This window comes from Cucumis melo, chromosome 4 (genome assembly GCF_025177605.1).
Source record: "Cucumis melo cultivar AY chromosome 4, USDA_Cmelo_AY_1.0, whole genome shotgun sequence".
In the NCBI taxonomy this organism is placed as follows: Eukaryota; Viridiplantae; Streptophyta; class Magnoliopsida; order Cucurbitales; family Cucurbitaceae; genus Cucumis; species Cucumis melo.
The window spans coordinates 32,785,430-32,806,172 of record NC_066860.1 but is presented as its reverse complement, the minus strand read 5'-3'; the positions used below and the strand labels follow the sequence as shown (position 1 = coordinate 32,806,172).

Genomic DNA, 20,743 nt, shown 5'->3' with positions numbered 1-20,743 from the left:
ATGTATTAAAAGCACCAAATGTTTGCAAAATACGTTTCAATAATTTCTTTTGAGAGCCTAAGAATTAGAAACAAAATATATATATATATATATATATATACTCCAACCTTAAATTACATTATAGAGAATTAAATTAATTAGCTTGATGACATCTTTTATGGGAAGATCAAGTGGATGCTTCCCACTCTAACAAGGAGCAAACATGGTTCAAAGTTTTACAATTAACACCAAAGACAGATTCTAATAAATACCATAAAATTTGCATGAGAAAATGCATACAAGATTAATTTAAACTAACCATCATCTTAATGAACAATCCACATGAAAGAACTTTTTGGTTACATACCATCTTCTGTGGTGGCTAAGGATGGCGAAAGTGAATTACGTGATTCGTCGTAATCTTCTCCAAGCGGGGACTGCTCGACCCTAATATCTTCGATCATCTTTGCCACTTCTGCCATTGTTGGTCTCTTCTCAGGCTGAGGAAGAACACAAGCCAACCCAACATGAAGCATAGACACAAGCTCCTCCTCAATGTTCTTGTACCTCAATAGCTCTGGATCAAAAACCTCAGCTGTCCACTCTTCCTTCACCACGGATCGAACCCATTTCGGGAGGTCCACCGGTTGCTCTTCATCATCGCTTCGCGGGTTTGAAGGCGATGGGTAGAGAGACGGTGCACGACCCGTTAAGACTTCAAGCAATAAAACACCGAAGCTGTAAACGTCTGCTTTTTGAGATAGACGTTTTGTCTCCTCTTGCTCTGGGGCCTTGTAGCCCCCTAACCTTGCAATGGCATGGACAGGGTTGAGAAGTAGAGACAACCCAAAATCAGAAATGCAAGCAACTCCATTTTTGTCAAGAAGAACATTGGAAGATTTGACGTTCCCATGAGGGATCTTTGAAGCACTGTATTCACCATGGATTCTTGCTAAACCACGAGCAGCTCCAAGAACTAAACTAATCCTTGTCGTCCAATCCAACGGAATTCTCCCTGGGCCTCGGTTTCCTATTTTAAACCAAACAAAATTGAAACCAAATCAACCAAATTTTTCATTGGGGCATTTCATCAAACAAACAAATCGTACTCTACTCATCACGAAACTAACCATGTAGAAGAGAATGTAAACTCCCGTTTGGAAGATAATCATAAACCAGAAGCTTTTCTTCTTTAGCATAGTAAAAGGCTCTCAATCTCACAATGTTGGGATGTTTCAGCTTTCCGATCACATCCATATACTGCTCAAAATCCTTCCTCGGACATGGGTTTGCATCTTTCAACCTCTTCACAGCCACCGTACAACCGTCGTCAAGAACTGCCCGGTAAACTGTTCCCAAGCTTCCTTTTCCGAGCATCTCCGCCGATGCTCTCAGCAAATCTTCAAGTTCGAATTGCTTCTTCCAATCGAAGAACACTAGCTTGCTTCTGTCTGTAGCGTTAGTGCCATCACTGTCACCACCGCCATTAGCGTATACTTTCTTCTCGCTTCCGTAGCTACTTCCGCTTTTCCTTCTCTTTCCGCTTTCGCTTCCGGTCATGGAGCTTGAACTCCGATCACGATCACGAGCGCAGTAATACGCTACGATGAACGAGATAATCACAAGTAATGCAACGCAATTCGCGATCACAATCGCGACAATCACGCCAGGGCTCAGCCCTTTTCGAGATTCTTTACTGTTCGGACTAATAATAGGGTTTTGCGGCAATGAACTTGGATTTGACGGTACCGTTCTAGTAGGATCCGACGCCGGCGGCGAACCAGTAACTGAACAGATCGGTAATGGACTCGACCCACAAACCCCTTCGTTTCCTGTGAAACTCTTCTCACCGAATTTCTTCATCATCCCATCCGGCAACCGCCCGGACAGTTCATTGTTGGTTAAATTAAGTTCAGTGAGATTCACAAGCGAAACAGAGAGATCCGGCACCGTACCGGAGAGGACATTGTTCTGCAAACGTAACGTGAGGAGTCGAGACAATTTAGAAATATCCTCAGGAATTCCACCGCGGATATTGTTATCCGACAAGTCCAGTCGGAGAAGTCGCCTGAGTGACGATATCTCCGGCGGAATCTCGCCGGAGAAGTCATTACCGGAAAGATACAACAGCTTAAGATTCGTACAGTTAACAAGCGGCGAAATGGTTCCATTCAAACGGTTGTCATGGAGGTCAAGAAGGCGAAGCTGATCAAGCGGCGCTAGAGAGTCAATGGGGCCTCGTAAATTCATAGAAGGAAGAGAAAGAGCAACAACACGGCCATTAACAGAGCACTGAACTCCACGCCATGAAGAAGCACAAGGATCAGAACCAGTCCAATTTCTTAGTAAACCCCCATGGGAATCAGCTTGAAGACGAAAACGAGTTAGAGCAGAAGAATCATCATCTAAAGAGAAAGAAGGAGAAACTAAAAGGGTAAGAGAGAAAAAGAAAACTATTGCTGAACGAAAAATGTTCATCCCCACCTTCTCCTCCTTCTCCACCATCATCATCTTTGATGAATTGGGGGCCTGAAATGGTTGAGAAATAAGATTAAGAAATAAGGGTGTCTCTGTTTGAGGAACCCAAATGGAGAAAAAAGCAAAGGAATATACTGTTGATTTGTCTCTCTCACTCTGTGATGAAGAAGAAGAAGGTTGAAGAAGAAAGAGACAGAGAAACAGAATCTGTTTGATCTGCCAATCCCCACAGAGAGAAAAAAAAAAAAAAAAAGAGGGAATTAGAATTGGAATGATTAAAGAATGTGAGAATTAATTAATAAATTAACAAAAAAGATTATGATTACAAAAAAAAAAAAAAAAAATAAGGGGTTGATTGATTGAAACTAAGAGAGGGAATGATTTCAAAGTTTCAACGGAGAAGGAGGAGGAGGAAGAAGGATTGTTTGTTTGAATCATTGCTGTCCTCCACTCCTTTATAAATGAAATGAGTGAACAATGGGAATTTCTTTGCTTTTGAATTCTCTTTCTAAAGGTTGATTTATTGGGTATCATCAAGATTTAATCTTTTGACAACTTTTATATGTCAAATTATAAATTTCTGAAAAGAACGTTGGGTTTTGTATTAATTTGGAATTTAATACAATTTAAATTGAAATTTGTTCTTTACCTATAGTGGGGTTTTGAAAAAAAAAATGGGAGTAATTGAAATTGTCTTTTTGTGGACAATTTTTCCATCACTCTATTTTGTCAATACACATGTGGAATAGGAATGGTTACAATACTATAAATTGCAAAGCATCCATTCTTGAAAATGATAGATATTTAAATAGTGTTCCCTCTCCTTTGGTAGTGGAATTCTTGTATTAGAGTATGATATTTCTCTACAATCATATTTTATATTTATACATATATCAACAAAATTATAATCAACACCCACACTAATATAATTTTAAGTTCAAATTTCAACCTTATATAACTAAATGCTCATTTTCAACAAATATTGGAACCTCCCTTTGCTTAATTAATCATTCATTTTATTTATTTTTGACAAATTACCACAATCTCCCTTCTATCATCCTTGGTGTGTGTGTGTGTGTCTGTGTGCAAATTTACTTGAGAATGTCTTTCTTCCTTCACACAAATTTCTTCACCCTTTTTCTGACATCACCACTCTCAGCTAAAGTCATTTCATCAGCTTTATTTCCTTTTGTAGGTCCTCTCCATACTACTTTTTTATTTCTATATTTATTTTATTTTTTTAATTACTAAATTACTAAATTCAAATTATAAACCATTTATTTAATTTTCAACTATATGTAGATAAAATTTCAAACTTTTGATCTCTCAATTTAAGATATTGTTTTCTAATCAGTTTCCATCTATTTATGCTATCATACAATACATGTTAATTAAGATGAACTAGTAAATTTTGGGTTGTTACCTAATTCAACTAATAAATTATAGTTAGTTTATAATTTCTATCTTCAATCTAACTTCTTTTTTCTATTTTATTTCCTTTTTTTTTTGTATTAAAATTGTTGACAGCTTTTCAATTATTCAAATGTCATAAAAAAGTCAATAACAGACATGTCTCTTTTTTTTCCTTGTCTTTTTATTGTCAACCATGAGTAAAAACTTCTCAAGAATAATAAGAACCAAGTGGATAAGCTTCACCACTTCGAAAAATTATTTTTTTATATGAACGAAAATAAATACATTATTTATACTACACATGTATGTTATAAAATTTATGGTTTGAGATTAATACTTATTTCATGTTTTACTATAAAAAAATAAAAAAATTACAATGACTAATATTACGATGGTATGAATTTCAATCTCAAAATTAATTGAAAATGAGAGGAGTATTTAATCTATTTCGTTGGTTTTTCGAACATAAGATTCTCAATATCGCAACATTTACCATATTGTGATAATTAATATGAGCTTTCATCTAAAAAACGAGATTAACAACAAAAAGAATAACTCATTTATCTTATAATTAGAAGTGTAAGTTCATTTGATTTTTCTAAAGTTAATTTTAAAGTCTTACTAAAACTACGTAAAAAGAAAAAAAAAATATTTGAAATTACAATAAAACGAAATTCAAGGCACTATAATAAAATAGAAAAATAAAAAAAGTTTTAAGGTTTATTATTAATATTATATGTTATTGGAAAAAATGCAAAAGGTGACAACTTTAAGTCAGAGGAAAGCAAAGCTTCCCCCCTACCAACTTCTCATGATTAATTAGGGATATCAACATCCTCACCCCATCTAACTTTTTCTAATTTTATTCACATCTTTTTTAAAAAAAAATTCAAATTTTTTCCTTTATTTATTCACTAAAAGTTAGTTTGTTTAACATTGCATGAAGTGGAAAAATATAATATTTATAATAAAAGAAAAAGTGTTTCATGGTACCATGAGTTTAATGGTTATATGTATTTCTTTTTATTTGAATAATTGTGGGAGCTACAAACACATCTAAACTATAAATCCCATATTACATCATTTAAATTACAATTTCTATAATTTAGAGTAAGATTAATAGTAAATGTGTTACACACTATTAAAAATGACTAAAATAAATAGTACATTTTAGATATATAATTTAAGAGTGGAGTTGAGGAAAAAGGTGTATGGAAATTAAATTAAATTAATTGGATCCCAAATTCCAATCATTAAAATCATTTCAACTTTTTAAAAAACTATACTCTTATTATTATTATTATTATTATTTTGAAATTTTAGTTGCAATTGAGTGGATCACTTTTAATGAGTTTAGATCATTATGGTCAAATTTTCAACATGGAATGATTTTCCACTCTTTGAAAAAACACATTAAATTGACATAATTAAGTTGGCAAGTTAATAAGTTTAGCAACGTGGAATTGAAATTGAAAATTTATTTTACACTAAATGATATGTTACAAGGTTGTGAATATTATCACGAGGGTTCATAAATTGAATTGAGGTAAATCAAATGATTAACTTAAATTTAATTATTTAACCTATGTTACTCATTCATTTATTTAAAACATTATTATTTAAACAGTTAATTTAAAAAAATTAGTATACATAATAAAATTATTGAAAATATTTACCAATAGAAAAACTACAACAAAATCTGTTATATTTCATCAGTATGTTATTTTAAAATGTTCATTGATTTTATATTTACACTATTATATAATATAGTTTTGGTAATTTAAATTACTATTTTGAAAAGTATTTTAAATTACTCACTTTGAAAATTTATTTGATTAAAATAAGCCACTCAACATCCCTTTTTATTATTATTTTATTTCAAAAATAATACTCACATTGGATCATAAAAATCAGTAAAAGAAGAAAACAAAACAAACGAATGAAATGAAAAACGAAAAAAAAAATTACATTCCCTTTTTAAGTTTAGGTTTAGATTAACTTTTTAAATATTTAACAACATTACAAATATTTTTTAGTATTTAAAAGTCAATCCGTAGATTTTAATTGAACAATTAATTAAAAACAGTGTATAATAAAGTTTTTCGTCCTTTGTCGAACAATTAATAGCAATAGATCAATAAATATATAATATTAGAACATAAAAGAAAAAAAGGTAGAAACTAATTTCCTTTGGAACTTTCCAAAGGGCAAGAGAAAAAAAAAACCCTAAAATACTCAAATTTGTGAACATTACATATATATATAGTTTTGAAAGAAGATATTTATAAATATCAAAATATTAAAACTATTTATAAAATATAACAAAAAAAACTTGAATGAAATTTTTAGAATTTATTAGATTTTATAAATAATTTCGATATTGAAAATTACTCGTTCACTGTATTCTAAAATTTTGACCTGCATTTTTTAAAATAAATAACTAATGGAATTAATAAAAAAAAAGGGGGATATTATTAGAAAATAAAAATAAAAATGATTAAAATAGAAATTGTATAGAGAAAAGAGGGCCACGTGGGTATGTGGGGGCAAAAACTCAATATTTTTTTTTTTATTCTTTTAAATTAAGTATTTTTGATATTTGCAAAAGAGGGCTTGAATGACAAATTGTTTCACGGGCACAGTGATGTTGTCGACTAAAGTAAAGCATTTGCTTCAGCTTTTTTCCATTTTCATTACCACTTTTTCTTTTTCTTTTTTTTTTTTCCCTTTTTCTTTTTTACCCCCTCTTTCTCTTTTATTTATCCCTTTTAAAAACAATCATTCATTACTCAATTTTACAGAAAATAAAAAATAAAAAAAGCAAAAATTCATGGCGAGATTTGCGTTTGCTAATTTACCTATTTCCTTTTTCTTTTATATTATAATTTTCTATGTCTCTTCCATCCATATTGAATCAAATCGATCATTTTCGATTCTTTATTTATTTTGACATGCGAATAGTTGAATTTTATTTTCATGTTTCTTTTAATTAGATTGTAGGTTTGATTGTTTTTAAGTTTGTGTGTTTAAGGAATGATTAAATTTGGCATAGTAAATTTTTTAATTGATTATATATTTGGGGCTTTTTTTTTTTTATATATATTGGATAAGATTTTTTAACAATTGTATATTTAAAGTCAATTAGTTGTTAGAATCTTCTTTTTCTTCTTTTACTTTTTAGACTTTTTTTTTTCAGCAGACAAATTCCCATTGGCTATGTGACCAGCAGACAATCTTTTGCACATTTTGTTTGAAAATTAAAGAAGAAAAAAAAGGAAACTTAAATAATTTTAGATTGGCTACATAAAATAAGAAATAGCAATTTAAATTGCAAAATTGGTTTAATAATTTAGAAAATGTTGAATTTAATCCCATGGTTGGATTGAAATGTCAAGAAATCGTCCTTTGGATTTAATAGAAAAAGAAGTTCTCACTACTGCTAAAGGCTGCATTTTTCTGTCTTCTACTCCATTTTCCTATAAACCAATATTTGGGCTTCCATTGTGGGCTCAATCAAGCCCAATAATAGTAATCGAAGTCCAAAACATTAATATCAAAACGGAATTCATTTAAAACATTTAAATAAATAACTTGTTTTTTCGTGGTTAATTCTAAAAATAATTTAGTTGTTCAAATAAATGATAAAAACATAGTCATGATCAAATTTATTATGAAAATAACATAAAAATGTAAATAAATGATAAAAATAAGGTAAAGTAGAAAATATTGACAAAAATAGGTGTCTAAATCAGGTCTACGATTTCTACTCACACAGCACCACGTCCCACCCAAATTTACCATAGGCTACATATAGGTTGATGATTAACATAGAAGATTTATAAATATTGTTACCTTTTAATGGTTAAAGAGGTCACTGGCCTCATGGTTTTTTTATATTAACATGCCTCATTTTACATATTGGGTTCAATTCAATATAGAGTTGGGATTTTTTTTTCCACTTATTTAGTTTAGATTTAGGGTTTTTTTATAAAAAAAACGAACAAAAAACAAACTATTAACACTCTATAAAAAAGTTACTAAAAAAAAAATTCTATGAATGGTAAATATCTCGTTAATTTTCTTTTGATTATAAGATGTTTCTTTTAAATATAACGTAGTTAATAATTTTTATTAGTAGGTATCAACTACATGGTTTTAGTGTTTTATAGATATAAACAAAATATATATATATATATATATATATAAATAAAAGTACCCCATGGGCATTTTTGAAATACTAAATTATTAAAAAGATAAAAGAATTATATAAGTTACATATTAAATTTAAAAGAAGACAATTTAGTTAAGAAACCATAAATGAAAAAAGCATTGAGTTGAAAAAAAAATAGAAGAGTTAAGTTGCAACGAAAAAACAAATTAAAAAAGAATTTGAAGTTGAAAAAGAAATAGAAATACAGAAATCTATAAAATATAATAATAAAATAATATATATATAAAATAAATATGAAAATTAAGAAAATGAAATTCTAATCGGTATGTCTTTACAAATCTGCCAAAATCCTCTATTTATAGAAAAAATGACAAGTAGGTGGTGGATTACATGACCACTCATAATAAGTATTTTATAGACACATGAGATGAGTGTTGAATAAATAATAAGTTAACATATAGTTAAAGCCACTAAATACATTAATGGATATCTATTATTAACAGTATTTATAATATTTCCCCTCATATGTTAATTACGTATATGAAATATGTCTTGTAAAAATCTTATTAGAGAAAAAAAAACCTAACAAAAATAATCATAGTGTTATTTTGCAGCAATATAGAACAATAAACAGGGGTTAGGTGGAGAATGTGGAGAGTTAAGCCATATTTGGTTTTATTGTCAATATATATTATAATGTTTTGATTAATTGACCAATGCTCATATCATTTGACCATGAGTTAGATTTAATCAGGATTAATTAATATGTAATTTTAATTGAAAACCAATCATAATCTTTACTTGGTATCTGATAAGAATGAGAAAATGTGATTGTTGGAGATTCTGAAAAAAAAAACAAATTGTTCGTAATCTTAGAGTGTGACCCACAGGCCACACTCCAAAAAGATTGATTAATTAAACAATACAATATGAAAATGAATATGAAAATGGGACAAAATAAAATTATAATAATTGTACCTATAATGATATAACGTATTTATCTATTCATTTATAATTATTCAGTTTTAAATATATGTATATACATAAGAACAAAATACAAAACAAAGGCATACCATCATCTATACTTTTTTAAAATTATACATTAGGTTTATTTTCTAAAAATACAAATTTTTGATATATTTTAAAAATACATTATTAAAACAAATAAACAAATAAAAACTTCCTTTTCCTTCTTTTATTTCCATTTTTTTGGTGACTTAATACCAAATCATGACGATTTATATTGTAGTTTATTTTTTCTAAAAACAAAATACACAATAGGTCAATTAAACTTAAATATAATATACTTACAACATTTTAAGCCTTTAAAGATTTTATTTAAACTTTTTAAAGCCTATCTAATGCTCAACTTTATACCAATAGTCGACCTAAGACAACTTGATTTTGGAATTTAGGTATCAAAATTTTAATTTGATTATAATTAATAGAAAAACATATGTGTTAGACTCTAAGATGCTTTTTCTTTAACCAAGTCCAAAATCATATTAAAGAGAGAAATTGTAGAAAAGACAAACACAAAAACTAAAAGATTTCATTAACAATAAAAACGAACAAAAAATTAAGGCTTTTATTTGGTGAGTTTGTATCAACATTACCTATATATATATATATACATATATATATATATATATTTAAAGAAGAGGTAGATTAAAATAATAAAATAAGCAAAATAATTTGGTAATGATATCATTAATTTGTCTGGAAAGCACAAATCAAATATATCAATTCATTATGATACGAACTTATATTGGACCACAATAAAAAATCAAATCTAAATCGAAACCATTTTGTCATTTCAAGAATATATTAATAAATAAAACATTAAATTATAATAGAAAAATACATTGGGCCCAATAAAGCGGGGACCAGGCAGATCCAGCCCAACGTTTAAGGCCCACAGTTTTGTAAGAAAATACCTAATAGCCATCTTGAGATTTGGCTCCATTTTTCAAATTCAAAAAATTTCAAATGCATTTATAATATTATAAAAAAAAAAGAAAAAAAAAAAAGAAAAGTAACCCAGTAACTAAAGAAAAGGAGGATTTACAAATTTTGTTGACTGATAGCTTCGGAATCTAGTAAAATATAATTTTGAAAGAAAATGTAAAGAGTAAGACTTGAAATTAGGTCTAAAGGAGACTTGAAGACAAATTAATTAGTTTATGGTATTAAATAGCACAATTATTAACGTAAGATATCATTTTTTTTAACCTTATATTAATTAAAAAATGAATTAATTTATTAAATGGTCCATGTCCTCTTTTCTTTTTTAGCAGAAAAATATATATTTCTCTTTAAAAAACAGATGGTTTGTATTTTTTTAAAAAAATATATTATTGTTATTATTAAAAAAGAAAACAAATTGGGAGCTGTGGACCGGACCTAAGGTTGTGTGTTCGAAGCTTAGTAATCTCATAAATTTGGTAGGAGATATTAGCTTAATAATTTAGGGATATATATTTGAGAACAATATTTTATACATTTCTTTCAAATTTGTACATTAAAAGGAATAATATTGATAACATCATTAGTTATTTTGAGGAAAATATAACAACTTAATTTGTTTTTTTTAGAAACAAGTAATTCAGTACAGGAAATAAACTTCTATAAATAAGGATAATAATTAATTGACTATTTTAGGAAACAAAGTAGTATTCTATCAAAATAGTCTTTACGGAAAAAAAAAAAGGAAAGAAAAAAAGAAAATAATATTCTAGAAATTCGTGCCAAAAACATGTTTAATTGGATTGATTTTCAAACTTTATGTTTTCGCTTAAATTAGGTTAACATGTAAATTACCTAAGAATTTTTGTTATAAATCTATAATTTCTTTTAAAGTTTTTAAATTTATTAATATTAGACTTTTAATTCTTAAGTTTTGAGTTTTATCGTGACAATTTAATCTATAGGATTTAAAATGTTACAGTTTTACCCTTCAAATTTGAATATTATTTTAATTTGGTTCTTACATTTCAAAATTTACCTTTCTAACTCTAGATTTTCTTCCAAAACTAAGTTTTCGAACAAATTGATGTTAGCTCAACAATAATCGTCAAAACCCTCTATTTCTTGATATATAAGGTTGGAGATCTCATCCTATTTAAGGGTGTAAGAATAACCAAAGCAACCCGACAACCTGAACTACCCAACCCATATTATATGAGTTAAGTTAGGTTCGTTTAAAATGTAGGTTGGGTTGGGTTGAGTTAAATTTTTTGATTTTTTCAGGTTGGATTGGGTTGCAGGTTGGAGGGTTGAAAAATTCGGGTCAACCCAACCCAACTCGAGTTAATATAATAAATATAAACATTAATAAATAAATATATATTATATTTCATTATTATATTTATTTAATAAAAATTAAACCATCTTGAATTCTGAGAGTTTTTTTTTGTTTAACTTGATGCAAAACATATTTGATTTAAGTTATGATTTCCATTTACAAACATTAAAATTTAGAAACAAAATAATAATAATAATAATACAATCCGACAACCCAACCCAACTCGTTTACCCTCCTAATTTTATTGTAAAAAAAAAAACTAATTTTTATTGTTTGGTGTTAATCTCTAATTATGATAGTGCTAATTATTTTCAAATTTAGGTATGTTCTTTTCACAATTTCTTACTCAAAATAGTTATATTTTTCTTAAAAGAATTGTCTTTTTTAGTTTTAATTTCTTGAAATATAGACAACAATAAAATATAGAAACCGCTAAAACGCCTAATACAAATTGATCTCGATTATTATATTAAAAAACAAACATGATTTGCATGGGTTGACTTTCTTTTAGCAATATTCATCTGCTCAAGTTATTGTAATATCTATTAGTGTACCTAACTCTATTGATAAAGCTAGATTTTCTTTCTTATTCTTTTCCATTGATTCTACATTTAAAATTAAGGTTGAACCTCTTCTTATAAATCAATACTTGAATCAGTAATATTGGCATACACTTTTATTCTTATTGATTATAGGGTATGGAGCTTGAAATTATTGCATGCTTTCTTTTACTATTGTTTTTCTGGCTGTGGCGCTGCCGTCGAGCAGGGGCCCGTGAGCAACTTCCACCGGGGCCGCCATGTTTGCCGGTAGTTGGAAATTTGCTCCAACTAAGTTTTTCCGCTCACGAATCCTTCACAAAACTCGCTGCTAAGTATGGCCCAATCATGACCCTCCAACTCGGATCAATGAAAACAGTCGTAATTTCCTCAAGTACGGCGGCGCGTGAGATGTTCAAGACCCACGACGCGCCGCTCTCAGGACGAATGATATACGAAGCAATGAAAGGAGACCACGGCACACAAGGCTCCTTAATCACTTCTCAATATGGTCCTCACTGGCGGATGCTACGACGACTTGCCACATCGGAGTTCTTCGTTGCCCGCCAGCTCGAATCCATGAAACACGTTCGCCGCCACTGCATAGACGCCATGATCCGCCACGTCCAGGAGGGATGCGACCCGTGTGGGAACGCTCAGGCGTTGGACGTGGGGAAATTCATGTTCGTAATGAGCTTTAACTTAATTGGGAATTTGATATTTTCGAAAGATTTATTAGAGGCAAATTCGAAGAGGGGGAAGGAATTTTATTACCATACGAGAAAGGTAATGGAGATGGCCGGAAAGCCGAATGTGGCGGACTTTTTGCCGGCGTTACGGTGGTTGGATCCACAAGGGATAAGGAGGAAGACGCAATTTCATGTGAATAAAGCGTTTGAAATTGCTGGGGAATTTATAAAAGAGAGATTATTAATAAGGGGAAAAAAGGATATCATTAATAATGATGATGATGATGAAAAAATAGAAGAAATTAGGAAAAAAGATTATTTGGATGTTCTTTTGGAGTTTCGTGGCGATGGAGTTGAGGAGCCTTCTTGTTTCTCTTCTTGGATCATCAACGTTATCGTCTTCGTAAGCTAATTTTTTTCAATTATTATTTTGACTTTTTTTTTTTTCTCATTTCATGATTGAGATCATATTAAAACAATAATTCGAACCTAAAAAAAGAAGATCGGGTAGTAAAAACTTTTACATTACTGACCATCATCCATTTTTTTAATATGTTTTTGTTTTTTAGATTAATATTTGAGTGTATCTTATCTTACCTCATCCTTTTACATTCAATTATAATATAACCATACAACCTAAAAAGATAACGTGTACAAGTACTACTCCAACAAAAAAATTGTTTATTTTATCTTTTGAACTAGTTAGTAACAAGGGTTACTCGTTAGACTTTTTTATGTTAGACTTTTTTCGAAAGTTTTCAAAAATTTAAATCTAAATTTTAAAAATAAAAACAAAAAGTTTTTAAGATGTTTTTACTTTTGTTTTTGGAAGACATCAATCCAAAAATGTCTAATCAAAAGTTTTGTATAAAATTATACCGTAATTTTTCGAAACAAATAATTAAGATCACATTATTAATTTTTAAAATTAAGTTTAGAAACACCTTTTCCTTTTACCTTCTAATAATTCATAAATTTTGGGTACACACAGCCCATTTCCAACGTTCCACTTTTGAAGTCTTTTTACTTTTCTCCTAATCTTTAAAATTTAAAATTTGATGGGAGATAAACTATAATGAAAATAAGAGAGAATGAAGTATGAAGTTTATTTGAATATGAGAGATGGTGCATCTCAGGTGCTATGACTAAGAAATTATAGAGATAATAACAATAATTAATCCATAGCAATATAATTTAAATATATATATATGATTAGTTTATAATATTGTTGAAACATATCAGATTGTATGAGAAGTAGGTTAGATGAAGATTTGAAGAATCGGATTTATGTTTTGTTTCTTTCTATTCTTTTCTGTTTTTTTTTAAGAATTTAAAATGTTTTAAATTTTGGGTCCTTTTAATAAATTATAAACCATCATATTGTATTTTAGTGTTTTACAATATCATTGTAATAATCATAATAAACATATAATAATTATTTATGTTATTTTATCTTTCAATAATATTTCAATTTTGATTTTTCATTTGTATTTTAGGTTAGTTAGGTCATATTATTGCTTAAGCTTACGTTAGATACAATCATACAAATATATTGATATTGGAGATGTATTGAAGTATTTTCTATAATATAAACCAACAAAACAATACATTCAATTCAAATAATTTCATTTTTGTTTTTTTAGGAGATGTTCACGGCTGGGACAGACACAACCACCAGTACATTAGAGTGGGCAATGGCGGAGCTCCTCCACAACCCAGCAGCGCTGCAGAAACTTCAGGCAGAGCTACGAACCACCATTGCGCCGAACGAAAATCTCGAAGAAACTCATCTCCAAAACCTCCCATATCTGGACGCCGTCGTCAAAGAAACCCTCCGTCTCCACCCGCCGCTGCCGTTCCTCTTCCCAAGAATGGCCATGAAGCCTTGCAACATCCTCGGCTATCGTATTCCGGCTGAAACCCAAGTCTTGGTCAACTTTTGGGCCATCGGACGTGACCCCAAAAACTGGGAAGACGCTTTAGTTTTCTCGCCGGAGAGATTCTTTGATCCCTCCGGCGGCAAGGATTTCAAAGGTCAATACTTTGACTTCATTCCTTTTGGCTCCGGGCGCCGCATGTGCCCGGCGGTGCCACTGGCATCGAGAGTTCTTCCTATGGCTTTGGGGTCGTTGATCTTGTCGTTTGATTGGGCTTTGCCGGACGGAGTTTTGCCGAAGGAAATGGACATGTCGGAGCAAATGGGAATTACTCTACGAAAGAAGGTTCCTTTGAAGGCTATTCCGACTCCTCACAAACGACGCCGTCTTGATTAAAAACAAATTCAGGTTTTTATTTGGTGCAATATATATATATATATATATATGTATATATATATATGTATATGTATATATATATATGTATATGTATATATATATATGTATATGTATGTATGTATATGTATATGTATATGTATGTATGTATATGTATATGTATATATATATATGTATATGTATGTATGTATATGTATATGTATGTATGTATATTTGTAAAATGATTGTCATAAAATACATTAGAAAGTTATTTATGCATAAAAGAACTCAATTGTAATTGTAATTGTAATAAGTACTTTTCTAAGAATAAGAACGTGCAAACGTATTTTTATATAATGCACTTTTATTGTTAACTTTATATCAAGATTAAAGAAACCAAAACATTAAAAAGACTTTTGTAAAAAGAGAAAAAAAAATGAAAATAGAATCACTACATTTTATAAAATGTAAAATTAGTAAATTTTAAAAAAATAACTCTTTGATAACCTTATGATAGCCTTCCGATAACCCTTTGATAACCGTCTTGATACTTATCATATTTGTCATATTCATAATATTACAAATATAATATTTTTTTTCTAAACTTTTTTTGTCATCTTATGAAATTTCCCGACATTCAATATATGGTTTCATGTCATTTTTTTTATTGTTGGTTATAACTAATAATTAGCTTTGATTAAAAGACGATTTAAAACTATTTAAAAAAAAATTCATGGACTAATATATTTCTTTTAAGATCTTGAAAATTAAATAAACACCTTTTTCATATTCGATGGGATATGAATGCATTTATAATTACTAGTAAAAAATAATACTAAATTTAGAAATATCATAATATATTATATTAAAATTTATAATATCTTTAATAAAAAATTAAATAAAGAAAAAAGCATGAACACTTAAAAAATATTCTCAATATTACATAATTTAAACATAGATCATAAACATAACTACATGCTAACCACAAAATTGGTGGTTCAAGTTTCCCAAATTTGTACTAAAAAGAAAGCTATAAATGAATAAATATACACAAACATACTTCTATATAAAAAATAGAAAAAAAAAAGCATAATTTGATTTGCTTTTCTTTTCTCCCCTAATATTTTGATGTGACTTGTGAGCATGAGTGGAAAAAAAATATTTATACCAAAAGATTTGAAAATGAAGAATTTGAAATGTTGAAAAAGATACATAAGAGTTAGATAAGGGAACGTGAATAGTTGGAAGATAAAAAATTAAAGGATAGAGAGAAATATAAATGAATTTAAATAACATAATTAATTGGTGAGAAAATTTTAACATCATGAGAAAAGTTATAACAAGGAGACGAAAAGTTAAGAAAATGTAACTTCTATCTTATTGAAAATGGTAATAAACATTAAAGCTACAAACTTGCCATTAAAACAAGACAAAGAAAAAGTTATAATGAAAAGGTAAAATGAGGCTAAAAAATTTCTCATCCTTTTATATATACAGTATAAATTATTTTAAAAACATTTTTAACTAACTTAAAGCATCGAAAAAAACCATTCATTTTATATTTTTCTTTTGAAAAGAAAAAATAATGTATCAATCCTCTAATACTCTCACCTCAAACCTAATTACTCGTTAAATGAATTTGGATTTTTTCTTTTCATAAGAAAATTGATTATTTAGACTAATATTTTAAATACTAAGATAATTATACTGAATACTAATTTTAGGAATAATAATTAAGTATATAACAACATTTTAAAAAATTATAAATATAACAAAATTTATCGATAATAGACTTCTATTACTAATATATTTTTATAATTTATCGAGATAAATTTTTACAGTTTTTTTGGTTGAATCGCAACTATAGTTAATACTCATTTAACATTTCCTTAAACCAGTGTCTAGGTCGCTCTTGATTTTGTTTTATTGGGCTTTATGGAAATGGGCCTAGGCCCATTGAATGGATCTCTATTTTAGACTAAACCATCAGGAGAAATGGCAGAAAAGGTCTAAAATGGAGTTCTGTTGTAGAATGAGCTATCTATTGTAAAATGAACTATCAAATTTGTACATGACTTAAAATTAGACTCTCGAATATATAAAATTAAACACTTAAATTATTATATATAAATTTAATAGTCCGATTCTAACACTCGTATAAGTATAAGTATGAAATCTCAAATTTTATTATTGAAAATTTGAAAGTATAATTGTAACTACTACCATGCTTCAAGAATCATTTTAAAACATTTCATGATTGAGCTCAAATGAGCCTTATCATAAAATTTCCTAACTCCTCGCATCGAGTTAGGGTAAGATCAAAATTTTATGAAAAGGGGACGAAGGCTATCTCTCAACTATGTCTTAAGTTACTTTCATCTTTAGCCTTGACATTTAGTAAATTTTTTTTACAAACGATCTTAATTTTGATGACTCGGTGGTGTTTGTTCTAAATTTTTAAAATTTGAAGATATTTATTCAGCAACATTAGAAGGTATTAACAACGTGCTAATTATCGATTTGAGGTGATGCAAAATTTAAAGTGTAGGATTTCTCCCTTCCTTGCAGTTTTTATTCCTCTAATATGCTTGTGCTCAACTCATCAAGTACACAGTAAACTCTCATATGGTAGGTCGGTGAACATAAAAAAGAGAAACAAGATGAGAAGACGATAATAAAATTCAAATTTCTATAATTTAAAAAAAAAAACAAAAACAAAAACAAACAAAAAGTAAAGATGAGAATCAAACAGGTAAATCAAAGATAAAGGTATCATAGAGAATGAACTTTTTAATGTTTAGATTTATTTACCTTAAATATCAACTTCACTTATCTTTAAACAGTATAAACTCAATCTCCTAATTTACTTTTCTCATTTTATAAAAAAAAAATACGAATAATAAGTTGGAAGAAGTAGAGTTCATATGGTTTCTTATTTTATTGCACTAACTCATATATATGAATAAGATCGTATACTCATTTTTGTTGGAGTCCCAAAGTTGAAATCCTTCTGTACAACAAATAATCATACAACACCAAAATAGGAAAACCCATCATCTCTAATGCAGTAATTCCGGTGAGCTTCGACTCCAAGTGGGTTTAACAATCTCTTCTCACAAACTTCATTTGAACTACAAATATTGCTCAAAGCCACAAGCAACTCAACAATGGCGCCCTCTGTTTTCTCCCTGTCCGCATAATGAAGAGTCTGCAGCAGCAACACATTTGACCTCAAACCACACCCTCCGATGCCACTCTCACCCCCTTCGCTTTCCGGCTGCTTCTCAAAGCCCTGTGCTGAATGCCAAATGTTCATGTCATGAGCCATCGGAGCCAACCACTGCAATATTTCAGCCATTGCTGATTTCCACTCAGCCGCCACAACTGGATCGTATGGCGACGACTGCCGAACTCTTTTCGTCTTTCTCAGCCGCGATCTCAGAGCTTTCACTATATTCATTGGCAACATTTTGAACAAATCGTCACGTTCCTCTCTACCGATCAAGTGAGGTGCTGACGCTAAATTCTCGATCATAATCACAATTTTGCCGTAATGAATCGCTAAGGCGGCGGCGCCAAGGGAATTCTGAGGTGGGTTTGATAGATTTTCTTTGTTAAAGAACGATGAGATTGAATAATGTCCACCATTGATTCGTTTTGGTGACGATGGTGCTCTGTTTACAACTACGCTGTTTGTCGAATTCAACGACGGCGTTTTCCGTACCGGCAGCGACGGCTGTGGTGATCCAATTTCTCTGTTCTTGCAGTCTCGGAATGAGCGAAAATGGGGAAATTGAGTAAATCTTTTACTCTCTGAAGAATTTTTCATCGATGTCGCACTTTGATTATTATTCTGTTTTTTCCTTTGTTCTTCTAATTCCAACCAACGGTAATTCACCGCCAGGACATGGCGGTCGGCGGATTTATCTTCTCTGTCCTCCGACCGCCGCATTTCCTTAACTTCAAAAACAATTTTTATTCGTTCAATAATTGTAATGATCGATCTCATGAAAAGTCTGAGAATGTAATCGAATGTTCTGTTCCACGGAGTCATCAGTTTCAAACTCTGAGCACGGCGGCGGTGCCATGAAATTTTCTTCCTGATCTTGAACGATTTTCCTCCGCCGCCGGAAAATGAAAAAATTGTCGTCGTCCTCTTCAAATTCTGTTCAACCTCCGCTAGAATTTCCATTTCCCTCCACAGCTCCACCGTGAGAACAATAAATCTCTGCATTTTCTTCATTCTTCTATCCATTTTTTTCCATTTGTATTGCCATCCGAACCAATTGAATTCATTCTTCTGTGGATCCTTGACGAATTTTTCGAATTCATGAAGAACAGTGTCAGAACATCTATACCCAAATCTCACGATTGATTTCGCTATGTATTGAAGATCTTCAACAATTTCTTTCATGAAAAGTTCCATTAGAAATGTTTCGTCGTTTGAAATTAATTTTCCGATTCCTATCGAGTTTGAAAGATTTTGTTTTGCTTTTTTGAATTCATCTTCTTCTAATCGATTCCACAGCTGAACAAGCTTTGACATTAGAGCTGTGATTTCCAATGATAAGAAACCGATCGCCGCCGGCTCCGGCTGCATAGCTTTCCGGGAAAGCCACCGAAATGTTGAACTTCTTTTGGGTTGCCGTTCTTTTGCCATCATTTCCGGCGACGGCCTTCGAAATAATTCCGAAAACCAATGCCCTGAGAGGAAATTACCAACATTAATCGTCATCGAGTGATTCGAATCTCTCAATGGTAAGAAAGAAACAAAAGTTTGGGTTTTTAAAACTATGTATTTGGTTAACTTCTTCTTTCTTTTCTTGTTGGGTTGAATTTTATATTTGGAAAAAATTAAAAAATTTACAAGAAATTTGTTGTCTTTCGAAATAAAATATTAACGATTAATTATTATTAATCTACTTTGTAAGCATATAGAAACATTTCATATATTAAGAAAACCATATAAATTATAGTTTTATTTATGTTGTAATCCTCAACAAAAAATGAGAAGTTAGGTTATGTAGTTTTTAAAATTTGTATGTAATTTTCAAAATGTTTTCTTAAAAAAAAAAACAAACATGGAATAAGTTTATATTGCTTCGTAAAAAGTGAAAGTAAAAAACAATTAGCTTTAACTATTTGGTTATTTTGTTGAAGAAGTTGAAAATCAAAAACAAAAATATGTTTAGTATACTATTTTGTGTTCTCTAAAATTTTCAATTAAAAAGTAAAAAACTTCCCTATATAAATTTCAAAATTCCCCCCGTTATATTTTATTTTTTAAATTGCATTAGATGGTTTAAATAAAGGTTACGATTGTTATTTTCAAATTTAAGCAATTCAACCCCAAAGGTATAATTTATTTTTATATAAAAAAAAAGCTTATGAAAAATGAAAAACACAATCAAATAAAATTATAGTAACTAATAGTTAATCGTAAGTTACAATACATATTAGTGAGTAATTAAGAGGTTTGTGATTAATTGTACTAAAAGAAAATCGTAAGAATAGAAAAGAATAGGAAGATATAAATAAATACCTGTTTGAGGGTAAGCTAAGAATTAAGGAAGTGGAGAAATATCAAAACCATGGCTTCAGACAATGAAGAAGAAAGGAAGAAGAAGAAGAAGGTGAGAAAATCATGAATGAATGGGAAAAAAGGGAAGAAAAAGAGGTATAAATATAAAAGAAAAGAGAATGTAATTGACCTCAAAATGAACGTACGCGACGACTCGAGCCCATTTTTTCTTGAGTGTGAAAGTGAAGAAATGCAAAAAAATGAACCAATTTTTGTTTGCTTTAAAGAAAAGCGCTTTGGAAGATCCATCACAAATCATTTTCCCTTTAACAAAACAAAACAACAACCTTTATGAAAGAAATCAAAAATGTGTTTGTTTTGAATGTATATATTAATGTTT

The 20,743-nt window shown here is 29.7% G+C and overlaps 3 protein-coding genes across 5 annotated transcripts; 1 reads left to right on the top strand and 2 right to left on the bottom strand.

Annotated features, from left to right (window-relative positions):
* Positions 1–64: 64 nt before the first annotated feature.
* On the bottom strand, positions 65–2,976 carry LOC103486562 (leucine-rich repeat receptor-like protein kinase PXC1). 3 transcript variants are annotated; one of them, XM_051084144.1, is made up of 4 exons: positions 2,593–2,975; positions 2,464–2,508; positions 1,110–2,345; positions 65–1,009 (listed from the first exon to the last, which is right to left on the bottom strand). In XM_051084144.1, exons 3-4 carry the CDS (start codon positions 2,227–2,229, stop codon positions 339–341), a joined length of 1,791 nt encoding a protein of 596 aa, XP_050940101.1. In that variant the 5' UTR covers positions 2,230–2,345; positions 2,464–2,508; positions 2,593–2,975; the 3' UTR covers positions 65–338. The 3 variants fall into 3 exon arrangements, with proteins under 3 accessions (XP_050940101.1, XP_008442788.1, XP_050940099.1); XM_008444566.3 differs by having other exon boundaries at positions 1,110–2,508; positions 2,593–2,976; XM_051084142.1 differs by having other exon boundaries at positions 1,110–2,976.
* An 8,975-nt stretch (positions 2,977–11,951) lies between these two features.
* On the top strand, positions 11,952–15,182 carry LOC103486563 (iridoid oxidase). Its single transcript, XM_008444567.3, has 2 exons — positions 11,952–12,976; positions 14,217–15,182. The coding sequence occupies exons 1-2, from the start codon at positions 12,044–12,046 to the stop codon at positions 14,844–14,846; spliced, it is 1,563 nt and encodes a 520-aa protein (XP_008442789.2). The 5' UTR covers positions 11,952–12,043; the 3' UTR covers positions 14,847–15,182.
* Positions 15,183–17,847: 2,665 nt separating this feature from the next.
* LOC103487141 (uncharacterized) lies at positions 17,848–20,458 on the bottom strand. The gene is made up of 2 exons (XM_051083428.1): positions 20,365–20,458; positions 17,848–19,526 (listed from the first exon to the last, which is right to left on the bottom strand). The coding sequence occupies exon 2, from the start codon at positions 19,483–19,485 to the stop codon at positions 17,848–17,850; it is 1,638 nt and encodes a 545-aa protein (XP_050939385.1). The 5' UTR covers positions 19,486–19,526; positions 20,365–20,458.
* Between the last annotated feature and the right edge of the window lie 285 nt (positions 20,459–20,743).